The 23,199-nt window shown below is 39.5% G+C and overlaps 2 protein-coding genes and 1 pseudogene across 2 annotated transcripts; 2 read left to right on the top strand and 1 right to left on the bottom strand.

The window, feature by feature from the left end:
• Position 1: 1 nt before the first annotated feature.
• trnt1 (tRNA nucleotidyl transferase, CCA-adding, 1) lies at positions 2-14,808 on the top strand. The gene is made up of 8 exons (XM_088338533.1): positions 2-128; positions 313-442; positions 2,886-3,079; positions 4,667-4,805; positions 4,871-4,997; positions 5,071-5,264; positions 9,050-9,303; positions 13,805-14,808. Exons 2-8 carry the CDS (start codon positions 313-315, stop codon positions 14,048-14,050), a joined length of 1,284 nt encoding a protein of 427 aa, XP_088194659.1. The 5' UTR covers positions 2-128; the 3' UTR covers positions 14,051-14,808.
• On the bottom strand, positions 1,774-1,863 carry LOC148364440 (U2 spliceosomal RNA; annotated as a pseudogene).
• Positions 14,809-16,984: 2,176 nt separating the features above from the next.
• LOC148364438 (vasopressin V2 receptor-like) lies at positions 16,985-22,805 on the top strand. The gene is made up of 2 exons (XM_088337201.1): positions 16,985-17,912; positions 22,051-22,805. Exons 1-2 carry the CDS (start codon positions 17,102-17,104, stop codon positions 22,260-22,262), a joined length of 1,023 nt encoding a protein of 340 aa, XP_088193327.1. The 5' UTR covers positions 16,985-17,101; the 3' UTR covers positions 22,263-22,805.
• Positions 22,806-23,199: the final 394 nt, after the last annotated feature.

The following is a 23,199-nucleotide window of genomic DNA, read 5'->3' as shown; positions in this document are numbered from 1 at the left end:
AGTGTTAACGTGACCTACACGCCAGGCTTTCTATTGGTCACCTTGTGACACAAGACTTCCTGTTTAGCGACACCTTCGAAAAGTGATGGCGAGTACTCAACGCGAAGGATTTTAACATTCATGTTCAGGTGACTAAATTGTTTAATTCACGCGCACATGTCGACGTTTTATAATTCTAGTGCTTTTTAAAAAAAAATGTAGGACATTCAGTGGCTCCTCAAAGTCCTTCGCTAAAATGTCAACACTCCAGCGTGGTTTCCCTGCTGCCATGACAGGTTAAAAACACGCTTTGTAATTGTTTTCCTATCGCAGATGTGGTGCAGATTTTTGAGTCTTGGCGTGACTAGTAGGACGTGTTTGTGGCGAAGGAGTCTTTTCACGATGCAGCTGAAGAGCAGCCAGTTTAAGGTTTTGTTCACGGATGGATTGAACGAACTAGCAGGTGAGAGGAATTATGTATGGTAAGGACATGTGACCATCAATATACTAAACAAATCTACTATACTAAACAAGTTCTCACGAGAGTCACCGAAAACATAACACTTTTGGAGGGTTATAAACCTTACAAAAGTTTTCATTTTGATCTTATTATACAAGGAACAGAACGTTTAGTTAATGATATCTTGATTATATCTTTACTTGATTTCTTGACCGTTAAATTGTTCTTCTTTATTAAGGTGTATGCAATATCACACTTATATTATAATAGTAGCATATAATGCCAATGTATATCCATCCATCCATTATTTGCACCGCTTATCCTCAGTAGGGTCGCGGGGGTGCTGGAGCCCATCCCAGCTGTCTTCGGGCAGTGGGCAGGGGACACTCTGAACTGGTTGCCATCCAGTCGCAGGGCACACAGGGACAGACAATTCGCTCGCTCATTTACACCTAGGGACAATTTGGACCGGCCAATTCACCTGACAAGCATGTTTTTTGGGAATGTGGGCGGAAACTGGAGTGCCTGGAGGAAATCCACGCAAGCACGGGGAGTACATGCAAACTCCACACAGGAGGTTCGATCTCATGACCTCAGAACTCTGCCGCACACATGCTAACCACTGCTCCGCCGTGCTGCCTGCTAATGTATATATTACCGTAACTTCCGGACTATAGAGCGCACCTGATTATAAGCCGCACCCACCACATTTCGGGAGGAAAACCGATTTTGTACATACACAAGCCGCACCTGTATATTAGCCGCATGCGTCCACATTGAAAAAACGCAATACAAACACGAAATCCGGTTTGAACAAATTTATTGACACTAATAGCAGCAAACAAACAATCTTAACAGCAATCAAGCATATTCACAATTTCGTTATATAACATCTTTGTTAGTGTCAATAGATCCGTCCAGGCCAAAGTCGATTGTTTTTTGGTCTGAACAAATCCACCGACACCAACAGCAGCAAAACAAACACGACAATCTCAACAGCAAACAAGCATATTCACAATTTTGTTATATCTGACAATATGATGTTTTAACATTTTTTCCTGACATTTTCAACATCAATTACACAATTTCAGAGTTATTATCTTTTAACAGTAGTTAACCAATGGGTAAAGGGCAATACTATTGTGCAAGGGCATAGCTCTGCGGGGGTTTGGGGTTTTTAAGGGTTATTGTTCTATCTTCGTTATTCATTATCCATTATCCGTTATCGGTCAGTTCATAATACGCTACAAAGCCAAGGAGCCGGGACTCTTACTCTCAGCCAAAAGGCCAAGCTAAGGTCCTAGCCCTAAAGCCTTGCTGCGATCATCGCGAATGCACCGTTCCCGGAGGTACTGCAATACCGGGCCGATGCGTGGAGTGGACAGAGCAAGCTCTTATTCCATCTCCAGATTGCAAAAATCTGTGCTCACCTTCATGATCATGGTATCTCCCGTTTCTTCATAGATTGTTCACATTTCCAGAACCCGATACAGTTCAAAAAACACAGCCGGCAAAATGAACGGAAAATGATACGGGTACTTAAAATTTAATGCAGACCTGCAGAGTCCAGGTGCCTGTTGAAAGTAATCCAAGGACAAAAGTGTATATGTCCAAAGGTAAGGGTGGAAAAAATATATATCCACTATTGTCGGCCTCCTCCACTAACACGTCTCACCTTTACTCCACTTCCCATCAGCCCGCGTTTGCCCCGCCCCTTCTTTCTCATTTGCTCGTACAAAACATAGCAGAATAAGTTTCTAAAATAAATACATTACAAAAATATACAGTTGCAAATACATATTATACATGGTTACACATGTTTACAAAGAAAGACGTTACACCAAGAGAGTTTTCAAACCTTTAATAATAATATTACAACTTTCATCCCAAACCGTGCCTGTGAAGGGTAGCAAAACGCCACTAGCAACACGCTCGCGACACAGTAATCAGCTCTGTTAAATAAACATACATAAATTGGCCGCATCACTGAATAAGCAGCTGGGGTTGAAAGTTTGGGAAAAAAGTAGCGGCTTATAGTCTGGAATCTACAGTAATTGTAATTATTTGTGTGACAATTAATTGTCTTGAGAAATTCCGAATCGTGACAGCCAAACAAGGACCATAACTTTCTGACCCTGTATATTGTCTTCCAAACTTGGAATAAACGTGTAAACTACACTGATCGATTCATATTTGCATCTTAATCTATTGTTGCATGTAATCCAATATGGTGATTGCTAAAAAAGTCATGTGACCCTTGGAAGCCTGTTTTTGTTGTATTGTCTGCCCAATGCATTTATTTAAAATATTTTCCTTCACAATCAAGCCCTTACTAAATAGATAGATGAAAAATAGAGCAAGTGTCATGTAAAGCATACTGACAAAATCACTTGACTGATGAGCTTCTGATAAATCTTCTGAAATGTTCATTGAACAATCTTATCAGAAATGTTCAAGAAGAATCAATACGAATTGAGGATAGCCGGAGGTGCTGTGCGGGACCTGTTAACCGGAAAAAGACCAGAAGATGTGGATTTTGCCACCACCGCTACACCTGAGGAGATGAAGCGCATGTTCCAAGCTGCGGGGGTCAGGATGATCAACAATAAAGGAGAGAAACATGGGACCATCACAGCAAGGGTAAGCTTCTGTAAATTGAGATTAAATTGTAAATAGTCGAGTACATTTTTCAGGTCCTTTAAAGTAATATGTGCAGCCTGCAGTCAGTCAGTATACATTTTATTTCTACCCCAGGCTGGTATGGTGATATCGATACTATTTTTTCCTGATCAATTTCATATATATATATATATATATATATATATATATGTGTATAATATATATTATTTATGTCCCACTTAACAAATTATATAAAATTATCTTTCCTCATCAACCTTGTTTCACCTACATTGGCTTGCATAGCTTTTAGTCACCATCAAATGGTAGTTTTTTTAACATTATATATTAACTATTTAGGCCGGCATACATACTCAAAAACCACCTGTTGCAGTTTGCCCATGCCTGCATTAGCTGCTATCTTAGCCGACGATGTCAACAGCATTATTTGCTAGGTCATCTTTTTCATGAGCAAACTGACTAATGGACTTTCCGTACGTTGTGGCCTTGTATTTATCAAAAAATGCCAAATGTAATCAGGAAGATTAGCTGAGCCCAGATGGGTTTCAAAAATGCTTCAGTGCCGGCCTGCAAAAATGGAGGTGGCCAGTGAGTGTCACGTTTTCCCCACAAATTCCTTCCGTGAATCTTTAAAACAGGGGGTCGGAAACCTTTTTGACAGTAAGAGCCATGCAGGCAAAATGTTTGGATATTTTTATGTTTTGCGAGAGCCACACCCTATATTTAAGACAGAATTCAACCAAGCTGGCAAACGGGATTTCCAGACAAAAGCTAATTCTTCAGTGCATTTTATTTCACTTTGTGACCCTTGATGATTTTACTCAATTCTATGACATAATGATAATGCCAGAGCTTGTGTCTGCTATCAAAAAAATATCCCACTTAATATTTGTCTTCCTCCCCACATTTATGTTACAGCATTAAGGTTCATTTTGACCATCATTTTTGTTGGGAATAATGGTTTCAAAACAAGCTATGAGCATTGTTCTTTTCTAGAAATGTCATGAAATGCTGCGAACAAAAAGGATATGGATGTATTTCTCTTCGGGTATGGGATGTTTATACAGTTCTTACCTTGGAAATGGATCGGCCATTATTCGTTCTTCATTTGTTTTGGATGCAAATCTTAAAACATATTTTGAAATGTACAAACATTCATCTTAAAAGTCCTCAAGTGCATCGTTTAGTGTTCTTTCTTTTTTCATAACTTGCACAAACTACAAGCTTGAAAAAAACTATCTAGGAAATGGCAGAAGGAAGAACTCACAATGTATTTTGTATATTTATTCTTCTCATTGGCTAAATGACAGGAAAACAAACGATAATGATATTTCTTCTTAATGGTAGAAAAGCGCTATAGCACCTGCTGCTAATGGTAGGAACACGGTGTTGCACCTCTGGCTTAAATACGTTGAAAACTTGAATTTTATCCCCGAGCCAGATGTTCTCATGAAAAGAGCAATGCCTGGCTTGCGAGAAATATATTCCTGACCCCAGCTCTAAAACTACAAAACAATTGTTTGGATGCAGTTTTTTTTAAAAAAACATCAAGGTAATTAATCATCGCACCCATCTTTTATTTTTTCCTAGCTTCACAATGAAAATTTTGAGGTGACTACATTGCGAGTGGATGTCCAGACAGATGGCCGGCATGCAGAAGTGGAGTTCACAACAGACTGGCAGAAAGATGCAGAGAGGCGAGACCTAACTATCAACTCCATGTTTTTAGGTACACATTCTGTTGATGTTTTTTTTTTTCGGTAACATTCTAGTTTAGTTGTTTTGGCTCTGTAGGTCTAGATGGGACGTTATATGACTATTTCAAAGGCTATGACGACCTCCAGAACCGAACGGTCCGCTTTGTTGGCAGCGCAGAGCAAAGAATCCAGGAAGATTATTTAAGGATATTGCGTTATTTTAGGTGAGCTGATACTTATGTTTAGTTGATTGATAAAATCAAAGAGACAGGTTGCTGATGTTTGGTTTCTCAACAGATTCTATGGCAAGGTGGCTCTGAAGCCAGATGAGCATGAACCTGAGACGCTGCAGGCCATCCAAACCCATGGCAGTGGGCTAGCTGGCATTTCGGGGGAACGCATTTGGGTCGAACTGAAAAAGATTGCCATTGGTTACCACGCTGCTGAACTGCTGGAGTTGATGTACAGCTTGGGTCTGGCGCAGTACATTGGTGAGATACTCTATCAACTTGTCAAATGTTTCAGTCCAATTACTCTGGTATGTCAAAGTGTACTAAAGTGCCAATTACACAGTTTGAGCATAAAAGTTCTGAATCCGTAAATGCCATCCGTTTCAAATTATTAAAGTTCTAAGCTTTTTATTTCGGACCACAATAATCAAAACGTGGTCTTGGTAATATATACTGCTCATTAAAATTAACGGATGTTGATATATTGGGTGATCTTTCAGAGCCATCCATAATCTTGCTTTCTTTCAAATTTTTTACTTTTATTATGATGAATCGGCTGATTATTGGAACTGATTGAAAATAATCAAGCAAGTATCGTTTACTTCAAACATCAATAAACTACGAAAATGAAGTTATTGATGTGAAAGCACCGGTAATGTATAGTTTTGCACATGAATCATTCACTAGTGTTGCATCACTTACGTTTACATACAGGCAATAATCAAATTGGAAACGGAATATTTCAAAAAATCTGATTATGTAAAGCTATGTAAACACACAATATTAAAACCGAGATCTTAATACAACGGCAAATTTTCCAATTGCAGTGATGAGGTTAGACCTTACGATTTGGATTGTGCGTGCATGTATAGGAATTCAGGTAATCCGATCGCTTGTTAGCACGTGCAATTTCCCGCATCCTGCATATTTTTATGTAGCAAAACATTGTGGGACTTGTTGTACAGAGGCGACTGAGACACACAAACTGTGGTTTAGTCTTTAAAAAATACCTCATGTGTATTGGCTGATTTCTCCGGAGCATTACCGTTTTTCACCACAGGTGTATCCATCTTTATAGTCTATGTCACAGTTGAATTTGTCCAGACCCAATGCTTCTACAGGAACAACCAAAAAGTACTTTACTGTAGCTGTAAACAAATATTTATTAATTTATTTATTTTACCATTACCTACTCTCATAGGGACTGCCAATAAGAATGCAGAATACAATTCATGATAAAAATATGTGAAACAGTTAGACCGTGAAAGGTGAACCATGTTATTGCACGGAACTGTTGTATTCCGTTTCCAATCAGATTTTTGCCTGCATGTAAACATAGTCACTGTTATTTTGTTTGACCAAATCCTAAAACAGATCATGAAACCTGATGGTTCTAAATGAAAAGGGAGGAATCAATTCTGGACCAAGTTTCTTCACAGTCGGCGAGCGTTTCAGGGGACTTGGGGACTAGGCAACGGATCAATATTCATTCCTGAGCTGTGTTTTTGGTCCGTTATCTGTTAGGCCCTGAAAATTGTGTTTACTCCACTCTTTAATCAACAGGCACAGGTTTTTATCTGTTATTCAACCTGAGCTCACTATTGCTCACACATTTCAAAAAGGGAAAGTGAACCCTACTGGAAATAGATATAAAAATGTGTCAATTGGAATAAATGTATTAAGAAAATCTTGATTTTGTTCATTTTAGAGATTACCATATTTTATGCAGTATAAAGTGTACCAGATTATAAGGGGTACCCCCAAAATAGTCCTTAATGATTCTTTTTTTCATGTACCCTACCAGTAGTTCAAATTTGTCCCCTAAGGAGGACATTTCTCAACCTAAATATCTTCCACCAAGTGCATACAATTTTGTCTACCTCTTTGAGATCTATAGAGGACTTTCAGTTCTTTCCAATGATACCAAATTTGTAGGGGGTGGAGCTTTGTTACGTTGACTTCACCATAGAAGAAAATGGCTTCCCTCATTGCAACCACCTTTTATGGGAAGAGAAGTGTTTAATACTTTTTATCAAACACATTTTGTCTTAAAATGCTGTTGGCATTTTATTAATAAGACTCTTATGAACACATTAAGGTGTTGTTTGAGTTAGTTTAAGTGTATTTGAGTGTTCAAAAAATATCCTCTGTAGTGGACATTTGAAGTCTGGTAATCCATTTCGCTCTTTTATATCCAAACATTCAAATACATCGGGCCTTAGTACTAGAGTATCAATTGCTTAATCCATGACCATAAAGGTTTTACAAATATAGAAACTCCAAGCTGGTCCATGACATTGGGTGTTTCAATATGTCCTTACCACTAGAAAAAAAGAAGTGTCCTCTTGTGAAGAATATGGCTCCTCAGTTAAAGGAAATATGTCTGAGTCTGCCAAGAACAGGAATAGTTCCTTTTACTGGTTGATGCCCTCTGTGCCAGTATGTACCGGGCAAACCAAACCCAACCGGACTAAAGGTATTTGTCTTGGATGCACCAACTGGTCTAGTTTTGGATTTTGTGGTTTACCAAGGCAAGACGACTTTCAAAGCTACAGAAGGATAGGGCATTGGGGAACAAGCTGTTCTTCAATTGAGAATGTGTTCCCCAAGGCACCCACCGGTTCTTTGACAGGTAGTTTATAACAATCAGCCATCTTGATGGCAAAAGGAATGACAGTGAGTGAAACCAAAGGTCAAAGGACTGCAAGATCATAGTACGAAGACCTCTTACAAAATATAGGGTCAGCAGAATTGTGGTGAGACGAAGAACACCTGAACTTGCTGTCATCAAATATTTGGACAACAAGCCAGTGGTCATAGCTTCATCTGCCTTTGGCAGGGGTGTCCAAACCTTTTAAAAAGCGGGCCAGATTTGGTAAGCTGAAAATGTGTGAGGCCCGACTTTCCAGCCTTGGATTCTTTGAACATTCTTTAATAAATTCACCCTCCGTCAAAGGTTAGCAGTGCTTGGCGATCATTGTCTCGACCTCGTAGCTCACCTTTGTAGCATTTTCATTTGACATGCTGGGTCTCGTAAAAAAGAGTTGCTGTGTCGTTAAAACAGCTTTCAGCAGCTTCATCTTTTCAGAGCGTTTGTTTCCAGTGAGCTTTTTGTAGTCAGCTTGTTTTGTCTGGCAGTTCAACTTGACATTATATTCAAATAAACATGACTTTAGTTGACTTGAAAACAACCACAGTCTCATGGAAAATTAGACCGATGCAGTTGTTTTGGAATTTTGGGGAAAAAGTACTTGTTTCCTCTTGTCCTAGAAGCGGCGGCCCCTCACAGTCAACTTTCCTTTTTTTTTAATGCAGTTGCCAAGTCAGAAATGGGATGGGCTAAAATTTTCACAGAAAGCCAAGGGCAATGCGGCTGGAGGGTACAGTAAATGGTTTAAAAACGTTATTTATTAGATTTATACTCGTATTTTAGTCTTTATTAACTACATAAATAAATAATTATCAATTTTTAGGTACATGCTCATTTGATATTTTGAATTTCTTTTCTTATTTGGCTATTTTAAAGCAGTTTTAGGGGGTAACTTTGATGTAATATAGGTTTATATGGGAGTATATACCTTACTTAAAGTCTTTTGGGTTTTGCTGATCATTTTGATTTTTGAAAAATCTCTTCTCTAAACTGCACGATTATTTTCTCGATAAATTAGAGAAGTGGAAATGTTTTTTTTTTTAATTTGTTTGAAGCTTGTCACTATGGGTCCTTGAAGTCAGACCAGTTGAGAACAGCTGGTCCAGTTGATAAAATCCGGTGCTTTCTCTGCCTCGATCCGGGTTCGAACCACTGTTGGGCATTTGTAAACAACCATTCATGTCACTAGCAACCTGGTGGTTAGGATTTGGTGCCCTTACCACTATTGTTATACAATTGTGGTCAGCAATAAAATCAATCAACTATTTTGCCGCATGCAAAGCGCATTGGATTATAAGGCTCATGTTTTTGGCTGGACCTCATAGTTCTGAAAATACCAGTTTCTTTCTTTTCACTATTTCTTATTTATTATTTTTTGTCTAAACTTTGTCTCTAGGATTACCATCCGACGGCAACGTTGCTGAGATGAAGCGAGTTTGGCAGAACGCCAAAAGTCACTCTCCCAAACCAATGACCATTATTGCAGCTCTCTGCCGCCGGTCGGATGATGTGGAAAAGATTGACATCCGTCTGAAAGTTTCCAAGGAAGAGAAAACTCTAGCTCTCTTTCTAGTCAAATACAGAACAGTTCTCTGTAAAAACGGCAACGAGCAAGATGGACTGAAAACTTTCACCGACTTCATCATAGATGTAAGTTTGATTTTACGGTCTAGTACCATATTTTCCACACTATAAGGCGTAACCCTAAAAAGTAGTCCTTTTTGATAAATCCGGATACAAGATGCACTGTACTATAAGGTGCATGGAGTTAAAACTATTGTAAGAGCTACTGTACTTTTTTGGGTTATGACTGTTGCTCTTTTTATATTCTTACAGTATATATTAGTGCATTAGTGATTGATCCGCTGTCCAAACTCGCAAATTATTGTATGCAACGGGAATTGAACCAGCTCGGGGCAGTGAGCGCTGAAACCTACCCACTCCATTACTATTGATACTTATGACATGAAAAGGCATTTAATTTTATCTCAATATTGCAATGCTTTTGCTCACTGTGCCATAAATGAACGTTAGAGAATGGAGAATAAAGTAAGTTGTCGTGAGAGATATAGATCTGGGTTGTCAAACACATTTGAGCTTGGGGACCCACACGCTAGAAAAAGCACTCTTACAGGGGCCTGGCTTTTGGATCAGAGAGAAATAGGGAATAGAAAGAGAGAGAAGGCGAGAGTGAGGGTGAAAGAGAGAATGAGAAATGATCCCTGAAAGAGAAGAGAATCAGAGGTAAGAAAGATAAAAGAGGCAGGAAGAGAGAAATGGAAAAAAAGAGTAAGAAAAAGATAGAAAGATAGGAAGGAAGAAAGAGAGATAAAGAGACAGCGAGAGATGAAAAAGAGAGCAAGACAGACGTCAGAGAGAGTGAAAAGAAACTGAATGAAAAACAAAAAGAGAGAAAGAGACTGAAAAAGGAAAGAGAAAGACAGAGATGGTGAGAGAGAGAGTGAGACAGAAAGAAAGAAGGTTAGAGACAGAAAATTACACTTCCAGTTCTTTTGGGAGTGGCACCTGACATTTAATACTGCAGGTTTTTTTTTTTAAACGTATTTTTTTCTTTTGCTTTTCTCGCGACTAAAACCATTGTCGGGCCTGATCCAGCCCAAGGACTGTGTGTTTGTCACCCATAATATAGATGAACACAAAAAAAGCACCAAGTAGGGAAACAACTCTTTGGTGTATGTGTATCTGGTGAAGAAACGGACCTTATTTATAACTTTCAGGACGACATTCTCCATTCTCTAACATTTTGTCTACCGCACCGTGAGTAAAAATTGTTTGATAACGACATAAAATCAAATGCTTTTCATATGTTTTCTGTATCACTGTTGGTTAAGTGTCAGTGCTCCGGGTTCGATTCCTGGTGCATACAATGTTTTGCCATTTTGGTTATTGATTGTTTTTGATTGTGTAAAATCTCGAATCATGATGTAGTAACGCACCTGTAAAAATGCTGTATGCATTTCCAATCTTACACTTTGTATAAGCCGCACTTTAAAGTGTCTGGCCGATTTAAGTTTTTTTATGTGCGCCTCATAGTCTCGAAAATATGGTATGTTTTTATTTAGTTTATTCTTTTCACTATATTTCAGGCTTTTTTCCACTGCTGTCATCTTTTGACAGATAAGTGAAGATGGTACAAAGATGAAGAAAGTAATGTTTGGATTTAATGGGTTCTTCGATGCTTGGCCACTGTTATTATTTTCGAAGTGCCGTTACAGCCTTTAAACCCTGGAACCAGCAAGGTTTTGATTTCTTGTTTTATTTCTTTTTTCGCCCTTTGAGTCCCTTCCCATTGCGCGCTAGCACTTTGCGAAACAGTGGCAAGAAAAATAAGCACACGGGGAGATAAGTGAGCACTATTAGTAATGCGCCCGAAGTGTTGTGTAATATATTACTTGAAGATGTCAAACATTGACGACAACATGCAGGATTTACGCAGTTTCTCCCAGGAGACAAAGCTGGTACGGTATGTTTGTAATCCTAAAATTACAGAATCAAAGAGAAAAAGCAGTTGTCAGAAAAAAGATTACGGCAGTAGTTATTTGTTGAAATAATAGACCCTCCTGAGCATTGACCGGTGGTGTTGATTTGTGATTTTCCTTTTTGTAATTCAGGCTTACGCGCTTTCAGCAAGACGATGTTTATCAAAAATTAGCAATTGCCGGTTGACAGTTTAAAAATACGCCATTTTAGAATCAAACTACAGTTATTATCCTGTTTTTAAAAGTGGCTTATATTTTTTGAATTGAAAAAAATATCACTATTCCTGAGAGTTCTTACAGGTGTTTGAAATCCTTAAAAATGCTTGAATATTCATATTGTGATTTCAAGGTTTGAAAAGTGCTTGTATATTCTTGAAATTGTTCCCATGTTTCTCAGCGTTCTCGATAGATCATGCATTCATTTAAGAAATACATATCAAGCCTGCTTAAAAAGGACGTAGACACTGATCTTCGGCGGCTTCGCATTACCATTGCACTTTTTTCCCTTATAATTAACGGCATATGGCATTAGTTTGTATGGCGTTGTCATGTAAAGCGTCACTGCCCCCTATGTACTGCGCCCAAGACGGCAGTTGAAATGGCTAAGAGGCCAGGAGGCTGCAGGTTTTATTGCGCAATGGCAAGAATATGGAAACGGTAGCTAAAATGTGGAACAAATCCATGCACAGCATGCTGCTGCCAAGTAGGCAAAAGGTTATTCACAGAGATTGTTGGCTTTAATATGATTTTTGTTTTGTTTTTTGCTAATCGTTTGCTACATACTACACCTTAACAATGCAATGTGTATTAGTTCAAGGATAGCGTATTAATTATGGACGTTTATTATGGGGCAGGAAATAAATTAAGGTCGTGTTTCCCAGTAGTAAATTGCAGTGGGAAGAATTTCCTGCAACTGAAAACGTAAGCTAAATATTAGTCATTTTTACCCAACACTAATATGGGGATAAATTTGTATCAAAAATATTTACACAAGTATTGTTAAGATCTACAAACATATTCGCAATTTACAAGTCAAGTCACATTTATTTAAATAACCCTCAATCACAGAATATCTCAAAGGTCTGCACAGGTTACAATTAAACCATCCCATTATCTTTCACAAGGTCTAAAAATCATGTCTCCCTTAATGCACACGCAAGATTAAAAATCTCAGATGTATTTGTGGATCTGCAAAATACATGCGTGACTATAATAATGGCTCTATCAAAGCAGTAATGTGGTTTTTGAGAGCAGACGCTTGTGTTAGGTCTACCTACAATACACATAGCAACTTCGGACAGAGACGTTGACTTTGGGCCATACCCAGAAAGTACATTTATTGAGAAGTAGTGGTTGGACGAACGTTTTTAGTCATGGCTAAAGGCTCCGCCAATGAATGTGTATGAGGCATGATGTATTGTGTGCAAGAAATATTAGTGTTTTTTGTTTTGTGAGGTTCAATTATGTTTGTTGACTTGGTCTTGAATTTGATTGAGACAGTCTTGAATTTAACTTCCCATAGCTGATTACAAAAGTATCACTTATATGCAATGTGACTTTTATCTTTGGTGTGATATGATATGAGCTGGTACAGTGAAGTTAGGGGGTAGATGCAAAGGGGGAAGGAGATTGCAACTGCATATTAAAATCACAAAATAGTTTATAGTAGGTATTAATTTCATGTAATATATGTGTTTATGATGAATTGACATCAATAGATATATACGAAAGAACAATGACATTTTATTTACGGTACCTTTGGTGTGACGTAAATTGAGCTGGTATAGTGGAGTTAGTGTGTGGATCGAGCTTCTCTCGCCCTGAGGATTTAAAAAAATTATTATTACCCACCAGTTATTTTTTTCTATCGTTATTTTTCTTTGTGGAGGTATGCGCAGCATGCATGCGCCTCGGCCAAACCCTTCCTTCCTCCAGAGTTCTCACAAATAAAATATGAAAATTCTGGATTGCTTTGGCTCTGACCATCATTTATTGATCAAGTCGGGTCGGGCTTTCACACCCGTGGGTCATGTTGGATTTTTTTAAGCCCGATCTTACCTCTACCCAAGGATTTACGGATGCTCCCATCCTTACAAACATTCGAGTTACGAACATTTTTCTCGGGATGTCGAAAAAAATCCGGACATTGCTCTGTTAGATTTTGTACTGTGCACCTTTTTTCAGAGTACATTTTTATTGTTTAATATCTCGTGCATCCATTCAATATGGTTGGTGTAAAGTGTAAATAAGAGGCGAGCCGTTTAATTTAAAATGAAAGCGGAATAGGAAAGCTTGATGCGGTCGAGAAAATGGTTGAATCACTTTTTTTGGCCACTTTTTACCACAGAGGAGAAGGTAGCCTAACTCTTGAAGCTTATCTTCCAAAAGTAAATTAAACTTAACTTTAACTATCTTTATAGAGCATATAATTTTATGATTTTTAATTTTTTTTTACTACAAAACAATACAGATTATTTATACAAACCTTAAACATACATTGCATACAAAATAAAGCACTGAAACAACTTACAATCGTCCGGAACGTATCTCGTTCGTAAGTAGGGGAGCATGTTATGTGTACTTTATTATGATGAGTCTGTTTTTCCAGTGAGCTCCTTTTCATGGACGCTATACGTTACTATTTTTGACAGAATCGCGAGCTGGACACGCGGTGCAAAGTGACGGAGCTTCTCAAGTATCAAGGCGAGCACAAAATACTGTCTGAACTCCTCTCGTGGACCGTCCCTCGCTTCCCTATCAGCGGACATGATCTCCGGAAAATGGGCGTGGTCACGGGCAAGGAGATCGGAACCACTTTACTGAAGCTCCGGGACATCTGGAAGAAAAGCGGTTATCAGATGGATAAAGACGAACTGCTCAGTTATGTCGATTCCTAATTTTCCCTTTGGGATGCGTTTGTCAAAGTCCGTGACTGAGAATCTAAGATTGCTGTCTCTGGAATCAAGTTTTTAAAAGAAGCGTTTTTGTTTTTTTTCCTGTTTTAAATTGAATTAAGTTTACACTAGATGGACATTACCATAGACACGCGCCCTCATCGATTGATGCAATTTCTTTCTAAACGACACCGCAGGGCTGCTTTCACAAACCACATAAAAAGGACAATGTGGCAATCGACGTCGCGTTGCACTGAATACATTACCGGCAATTCTCTTGCATTTCATTTGCATTTTTTTCAATCGTTACTCAAATTCATTTATGGAGGTTAGGTTGCAGCATAATGGGGAAAACGCATTCAGCGCATACCAGAATCTACTGTACAGTCAAAGTTGTGGAGTTTATCATGAATTTGTCTCCATTAAGGAATGGAAATGTTTTTGTTGGGGCTCATTTGCATTTGTTTATGATTTATAGTGGAGAATGAGACCTCAAAGACGCAATGTCATTGGTAAAAGTATATTTTCTGTTATTTTTTCAACATTATGATCATTTTTCCTAGATAAAAGTAAAAATATGTTTTGAATAATCACAGGAATGGATTATTATGACGTTTTGCACATGCGAGATAATCTAACCATGGATAGAAATCGGTTGAGTTGTCGGGTTGGTTATTTTTTTGGCACCTGTTGCTTTTCTTTCCAAAAGGAAGTGGGCTACTTATGAAAGAACAGCATTAAAAGCAGCATATAAGAGTTCATTTGTGTTTGATTTTTTTACGTCCATGTAACTTAGCAAGGGAAGTGATTCGTGTGCCTTCTTCATATTTATTCATAATAGCAATCTTTGTTTTAATGCGTATCGTGGTTTTGCTTTTGACTATAGCATCACTACAAGCCTTGAGAGTCGTATAAAATACACTGCAAAAAATACATTAATGTCGCAAAAGTCTTGATGAAGGATGAGACATTCTGAACAGAGTGAATAGAAAGGTATTGTGGGGGGTAATTCATCTAATAATATAGTGACATTTTTATGATGTTGTGACTCACAGCAAAAGCAGACGACCGTCCTAGAGATGTAAATTGTCACACCAAAAAGTTCAATGAGAGTCTATTATTATATATATATATTTTTTAATTAATGTACTATAGGGAATGCCCCCAAAAAACATCTCATTCCACACTATAAAGTAAAAAATCGTAGGACGAGGTTGCCGTATTCTGGGTGTCTACGATACTTGTTGGTTCGTATCCTCGGCGCTCTGCGGTTCCTATTTAGGCACACACCCCGACAACTTCAAACTACTTTCAACTTTAGCCACGCTTTCCAACACTACCATTTTATACGTTAGACAACTGCTTTTCTTCTTAAAAACGCCTCCTAAAAAAACACATCTACCACTTTTTCATATATAATTACAAAAAATCTTGACTCAAAACTAGTGCTTTAGTCTACGGCTGTTTGATAATAAACCGCTTTGGTAAAAGTTTGCCATTACCAGTTTTAACCAAGCATGTACAGTATTCTTTTATTTTTATTTTTAAATATTCTGGAGACTAATTGTTTTTCTCATTCACAAATAGTGTTTGATCAAATCTACCACTTTTTAAAGTCAAAAGGTGTGCATGTATGCGTTCAGTGCAGAGTTAAGATGAAACTAAAGAGATGCAAATGTGTACATTTTTAAAATGTGAAAAACAATATGCTGATGCTATATAGTAAATAAAGTGATCCCCTTGCTGTCGCGGTTTATTTATCGCGGTTTTGAATTTCCATCTTGCGTGTTCTGTCGGTGTAACAGTCGCTTTTCTGCCTGTACGTCACTGACGTTTGGGTGCAATTTGGACATATACATAAAACAGTTTGCTCAACCTACATTACGTACGCGCAAATGTTTTTCAATTTCAAGTTTCTTTAAAAGCCAACATGCCAACAGCACGCCTCGGACTAAAGCATCGGCGGCCGACTTGCCCTCTAAATTTGTGCTAGAGCCACATGCAGCTCATTGGTGCTCCCTCGTGGCTCCCTGGCGTTATTTAAAAGATATGGTTTTGGACAACGGGACAAAAACGTTCTCTGTTTCCCAATGAGTATAGTCAAGTCATCTTTATTTGTATAGCCCTTCATCACAATGAGTCTCAAAGGGATGCTCAGACCACAGATTATTGCAAACCACAGACTATTATTACACCACCCCCTGATCTAAAACTTACACGAGGGCAAGGAAAAACTCAAAAACCTCAACATGAGGAAAATGTCAAGTCATGTTTATTCGCATAGCCCTTAATCACAAGGTGTCTCAAAGAGCTGCAGGATGGAAGGAAGAAAGAGAAAAAAGAGAGAACTAAAGAAAGACTAGACGAAAGGGAGAGAGAAATAAAGGATGGAAAGAAAATAGAATGAGAGGACAAAAGGAAGAGAGAAAGAATGGATGAACAGTTAATGAAAAGAAATAAAGAACAGTTCAACAAAGAAATAAAAGAAAGAACAGTTCAACAAAGAAAGAAAACAAAATGAAGAAACCTTCACAAGGGACCACACATGAGGTCATCCCCCTTGCAGGATGACCAGGCTGCAATGGATGTTGCATTAACAAACGATACCCTGCCCACTGCCCGGAGATGGCTGGGATGGGCTTATTTTTTACAGTTCTCTTATTTGATAAACAGATGCCTGAGCCTGGGTTTGTTCTTTGAATTCAGCCTTTTGAGACTCTGTGATTAAGGGCTATACAAAAAACATGACTTTGATAAATTAATATATTTTGAAGGACCTTTTGGGAACACAACACCCGTGAAAAACGAGGTATTACTGTATTTGCATGTGGGTTAGTGGAAGATAAGGGATTTCAGTATCATACCAACAAACAGAGAGATATTCTCCTCCCTCCTATATAAAAGACAGACGTGCCATCCTCTTCAATTCCATTCAGCTCGAAGGTGCGCAACAGTTGGAGCTCACCATACAGCCACGCGTAAAATGTCCCACTGGACTGCGAGAGAGCGCCCTGGCGCACCATCCCGGATCGACTAAACGACAATTGGAACAAAATGCGCCCGGAGAGCGAGCCCCGGGACGAGCGCTTGGCTCGTCTAGAAGTCGCGCTCCTCTCCCTCATCTTTTTCACAGCCGGAGCGCTCAACTTCGGACTCTTACTAGTTTTATGGAAGAGGAGAAAGCAACATTCCAGGATGCGCGTCTTCGTCTTGCACTTGTGCGTCGCCGACTTATTAGTCGCCTTTTTCCAAGTCTTCCCGCAGCTCATGTGGGACATTACGGATCGTTTTGTAGGTCCGGACGCTTTGTGTCGCGCAGTTAAGTACATGCAAGTCGTTGGCATGTTCGCTTCTGCGTACATGATCGTGGCAATGACGGCGGACCGGTACCGAGCCATCTGCCACCCCATGGTCACATTCCAGAGGCACCGAGCGCGCTGGAACGCAACCGTGTGCGCCGCCTGGTGCGTTTCCTTCCTCGGTGGAATCCCACAAGTCTTTATCTTCTCCCGGGTGGAGGTGGCCCCGGGTGTGTACGATTGCTGGGCTAGTTTTGCCACCCCGTGGGGCTTGCGAGCCTACGTGACGTGGACCGCCGTGGTGATATTCGTCTTGCCGGTTCTCTCCGTTTTGGTGTGCCAAGTGCGCATCTGTTGCGCCTTGTACACTTCGCAGTGCGTCCTGGAAGAAGCTGCGGGCGCTAAGGGGATGTCCTCCAGAGCTTGTAGCGGGGCAGGTGTTTCTAAGGCCAGGGCGAAAACGGTGAAGATGACCGTGGTTATCGTGCTTGCCTACGTTGTATGCTGGGCGCCGTTTTTTACCGTGCAACTGTGGTCCGTGTGGGACCATAAAGCGCCCACAGAAGGTACGGCCTCGCATGACAATTGCAGTATGCATCTACCTACCTCCCCACCTAACTACCTACCCACCCACCTACCGACCTACCTTATAAGGCGCATGGTCAGCTTTTGAAAAAATTAAAGGCTCCCATCTCTCTTGCCCTATTCAGGGTGTCTCAAAAAATGTACTCACTCTTAGAATGACGAGAAAACTTTTATTTATGAACATAGAGTGAAGTGAAATAGCATCGAATACATGAGACAAATGTAATTGAAGAATCATGTTCGCAAATGTTCAAAGTGATGACCATTATTGTCCAGACAACGCTGATAATGCGCACCAAGGGATTCGCAAACGTCGCGAAACATGTCATTAGGAATATCACGACATTGTCTTTCAATTTCCAATTTCAATGCATCAATTGTCCTTGGTTTGTTGGCATAAACGTGGTCTTTTAAGTATCCCCACAAAAAAAAAGTCCATGGGTGTTAGGTCTGGGAAAAAAAAGAGTGTACTTTTTTTGAGACACCCTGTAGTGCAGAAAATACGGTATATTTGGACGGATCTATTGACACTATCAAAGATGTTATATAACGAAATTGTGAATATGCATGATTGCTGTTAAGATTGTCGAGAAGGGTTGTTAAAACCTCACATTGTTTGTTTGCTGTTATTAGTGTCAATAAATTTGTTCAAACCATAAAAAAAATATTTGTAAAACAAACTGATTTCAAGTAGTTAAATCACATAAACAGTGAAATTATTTTCCCCGTTAATTTGTTCGTAATGTCACTCACATCGATGTGAATGTCAAAAACCGGAACCGGATCAGGACCCAAACGCGTGACGTTTCTCACACAAGCCTTTAATGTTACGGGAAATGGGGAGACATGCACGTTAGGCAGCAGTCTGGCGTGAAATGATAGGAAGCTCGATGGGGTCGATACCGGACAGGATGGGACAGACTGGATTGACCAGACAGAATAATAAAAAGGACCAAAATAGACGGGAACAATACTGGAGACCTATATTAAACAGGACAAAAATAAACGGGAACAATACCAGACAGGAAATGCCACCAGGAAACAGGACCGAGTCAAAACCCACGTCTTGCGGGGCAGAAGTTCGTTGACGGACTAACACAGGAACGTGAGAGCTCTGAGCTTAAATAGCAGGGAAGCCAATCTGTCAACTAGGGCCAATTGAGCGCCATGGCAACCGTGACGGCAAATTTTGGAATGCGCAATATTTTGAAATATATGTGAATAAACATAACATAATGTTATTTTTTCAAGAAAGTATTCAAAAAAAAGAAAGTAACCTCGTCATTATTTTATGAATCATCAGATTGCGAAAACACAGCATTTTAAACATTCATTCATTCATCATCTGCAGTGCTTATCCTCAGTAGGGTTGCGGGGGTGCTGGAGCCCATCCCAGCTATCTTCGGGCAGTGAGCAGGGGACACCCTGAAATGGTTGCCAGCCAGTTGCAGGGCACACAGAGACAGACAACTCACTTGCACATTCTAGGGACAATTTGGAGCGGCCAATTAACCTGACATGCATGTCTTGGGGACTGTGGGAAGAAACCGGAGTGCCCAGGGGAAACCCTAACAAGCACGGGGAGAACATGCAAACTCCACACAGGAAGGTTCGATCTCATGACCTCAGAACTGTGCCGCACACGCGTTAACCACTGCGACGCCGTGCTGCCTAACATTTTTAACAATAAACAGAAAAATAAACAATAGATAAAAAAAAATCTTCTTCACTCTTGGAAAAAAATAAACACTTCTAAAAAAATAAAAGTTCAAAATGTATTTATTTAGGAGTTTTAGTACACCTTTCAAATTCTTATTCAAGAGTTTGTTAATGATTTATGAATCCGTTCATTTTTAGGACATGTGCGAGTATCGATACACGCATCAGTGCTGATACCAGCCTTTTTCAAAAGTTTCTAATAGTCAGTCAAGTAAAGTCATGTTTATTTGTATAGCCCTTAATCACACGAGTCTCAAAGGGCTGCACAGACCACAGATTATTGCAAACACCAGACTATCATGACACCATCCCCTGATCTAAAACCTACACGAGGGCAAGAAAAAACAGCATAGGGCGTATTTTAGCAATGTTGCAAAGATGGAAAAAAGCTGTTCTAGTAATATTCTTAACGTGTGTTTGAAAGGACAGATTGGGGTCAAATATGACACCTACATAGTTGACTTAGTCACTCTGGGTGATATTACATTTGTCAATGTTCAGAGGAGTTTTTGAGAACAAGTCACGGCATTTAGATGGACCAATAACTATCAATTCGGTCTTATCAGAGTTAAGGCGCAATAAGTTGAGTGACATCCGTTCTTTTATCTCAGTGAGGCAGGCCTCCAAATTTCCACAGTTTAGGAAGATATAGTTGAGTGTCATCTGGGTAGCAATAGAAACTGATATAATGATATCACTTAATGGAAGCATGTAAATGCTGAAAAGAAGGGGGCCAAGTACTGACCCCTGTGGAACACCATAGGTAATACTAAAGGGTTCAGATGTCATTTTACCATATTTAACACAGTGCGTCCTATCTGAGTTGTAGGATCTGAGCCATAAGAGGACGGTTCCTGAGAGACCAATCCATTTTTCCAACCGTTCTAGTAAGATATTATGGTCCACAGTGTCAAAGGCAGCACTAAGGTCCAGCAGCAGCAAGAGTAATGAAGCGCCAGAGTCCATTGCCAGTAGAAGATTATTGGTTACCTTAATCAGGACTGTCTCAGTAGAGTGGTTAGCCCTGAATCCTGATTACATAGAATCAAAAAGATTGTTCTCGGATATAAAATCATTCAGCTGCTTTGCTACAACCTTTTCAAGTATTTTAGAAAGAAACGATACGTTTGACACAGGTCAATAATTACATGAGCTTTCTGGATTAATTTTCATGGGCAGATTCAATGATGTTTTTGAAAAGCATTTCTTCATAATCATTAGGTGTTTTTTTAATGTAAAAGGAGGGTATTCTAAACTGTGGTAGTGACATCAATACATCGTTTTGGTGTCAGGGATTAATGAGTTGAACATCGGTATTATTTTCGAAAAAAAAGGAAAACCCTTGTATTTTTTATCACTTATATTTGTTTGTGAAGCTTATTTTAAGTCCCAACCTAGTAGATTGAATAGATCCAGCTTGAGGGACCAAATGATAAACGTATAGTTTAGTAAACAATCAAAATAAGGAGAGAAGACATCAATTAATTTTGAACTTGCAAGGAGAACAATACACACAACAAAACCCTGAAAAAGCTAAATTTGAACCTGTTTTAAAGGTTCTCCCCATGCTCTTTCTTTTTTAAATCTAATGACCTAGATTGCGAAAGCAGATCAGCCCTAATGGGGGTGGAAATCAAAGAACAGTAACATGAGATGCCTCTCTCACTTCCCTGTTTAACAATAGGTTTTCTTGGCTCTGTGCTAGTTCATTGCCCAATTTGTCACGTTCTAAGCCTTCTTGCCACATTCTACTCGTTATCTTGGTGTATCGAACACTTGCCTTTCCTTCTGGATTATGAGAATCGCCTTCTAAATTATTGAACTGCCGCCGTTGCTGCCTTGCTGGATCACCGACCCCTCCCCGGCCTCTTGGACTATGACTGATTCCTCTGATGTTGTTGCTACTGTTGGCTTAATCCCTGACACCTTTTGTACTGAAACCTACTTAAAATTAAGACCACTGCACTTTTAGTTTTTGCATTGTGCTTTTGCAGCCCGAGTCGGGCCCAGACACATCAAATGGGTGTAGGGCCCAACAAGGGGATATGCCACTCCGCCAACCAACCAAGTCCTCGAGGCCCAGGCAGCACCAGGGAATGCCATTCTCACCCTTGCCAGAAGCGCCAGCTAAGAAACCAGCCCCGGCCCCATGTGGCCCTAACCTGTCCAATCGCGTCAATGATGTAAACAGCGGATAATAGTTAAAATAGCAAACACCTGTGCGCAACAATATTCAAAATAACGAACAAGCAATCTACTTTGCAGTTGTCCCATATAGTAAAAACAATATAAACAAATCTGTATGAAAAAATTATTGATCATTGATATATGACCTCATCAAATGACAGCCCCTCTGCCGCTCTTTCCTTTCCTTATCTTCTCATCTTTCTGTCTTACCAGATGCAACCTTCACCATCTTGATGCTGCTCGCCAGTCTTAATAGCTGCGCAAACCCTTGCATTTACTTGCTGTTCAACGTAAAACGCCCAAAGAGGTTTTGGAATCCGTGGTCCACGGGCCAGTCCCATCGGCGGCAATCGGCGCAGGACGATGCCACCGTGGTCAGCTCCCTTTTCATCAATCTCAAGAACTTGTCAGAAACCAAACAATGAGCAGCCTTTGGCGCCATTGTGCTAATTAATGTACTCGGTATCAACAAGGTGCTTGAATGTTTACTGTAAAGTCGTTTAATTCGTCGAAGGTTATCTTAATTGATCGTGTAGCAATAATGACTACGATGCATCGTAGTCATTGTGGGGATAATGAAAATGGTGCTGGTCTTTTTGTGATTAGTTCTTTGCAGAAGATAAAGAATATATGTTTAAGTATTGTGACTTAAGTTTGAATGTGGTGCCAAAGTGTTTGTTTCAAATTCCATCCATCCATCCATCCATCCATCCATCCATCCATCCATTCATAAGTTTATAGGTGTTCTTTGTAGAAGCTAAAGAACATATTTAATGCTACCGTGTTGCTCTTATGCTCTCGTTCAAAATGTCAGTTGCCTAAAGTGTTATAACACAGAAACATAAATGTTGTGTATTTTTTCTCGTGGAATTAGTGATGCTTTCATTTTCAGGATTTGTAATTATACGTTTTATGTTCCTTTGAAATGGCTGTTTATCAGGGAGTTTTTAATAAAGATTTCCAATGCCGGAGTGACTAATCAGGAAGAACGAAAGATTTCCCGAAGGATCGCTCATGTCAAGGTGGAGTTTGGGCTTGCTGGATGAGAAAAATAATTTAAACATGTATATGTTGGCCTGGAGAGAGATGGGAGCTACCAGGCTGCACTTGCCCAAGACACACCACAGGAAATGGTGCCCCTACAACCCGAGTGGTTAAGGGATCCAACATAACAACAACACATATGTTACTTGCACTATCTATCCTTACTTACTTGTGCATATGTTATTTAGTCAGCTATTAGAACACATTCAGCGCAACAGATGAGGTTGAGTTTTACCCTCTGGAGGAATTCCCTCCTCCCAAATTTGCCCATCTTGTCAATTTTCTGTAGCTGTTAAATGAACACAGTCAGATTGAAAT

This window comes from Urocampus carinirostris, chromosome 6 (assembly GCF_059441175.1).
Source record: "Urocampus carinirostris isolate Australia breed hairy pipefish chromosome 6, RoL_Ucar_1.0, whole genome shotgun sequence".
Classification (NCBI taxonomy): Eukaryota; Metazoa; Chordata; class Actinopteri; order Syngnathiformes; family Syngnathidae; genus Urocampus; species Urocampus carinirostris.
The sequence above is the reverse complement of the archived record's forward strand: the minus strand, read 5'-3'. Positions and strand labels throughout refer to the sequence as shown.

Coding starts and splice junctions, on each gene's coding strand:
- trnt1 (XM_088338533.1), top strand. CDS start 313: ATGTGGTGCAGATTTTTGAGTCTTGGCGTGACTAGTAGGACGTGTTTG. Junction 4,806..4,870: donor TATCAACTCCATGTTTTTAG/GTACACATTCTG, acceptor TTGGCTCTGTAG/GTCTAGATGGGACGTTATAT. Junction 5,265..9,049: donor GGGTCTGGCGCAGTACATTG/GTGAGATACTCT, acceptor CTTTGTCTCTAG/GATTACCATCCGACGGCAAC.
- LOC148364438 (XM_088337201.1), top strand. CDS start 17,102: ATGCGCCCGGAGAGCGAGCCCCGGGACGAGCGCTTGGCTCGTCTAGAA. Junction 17,913..22,050: donor CCATAAAGCGCCCACAGAAG/GTACGGCCTCGC, acceptor CTGTCTTACCAG/ATGCAACCTTCACCATCTTG.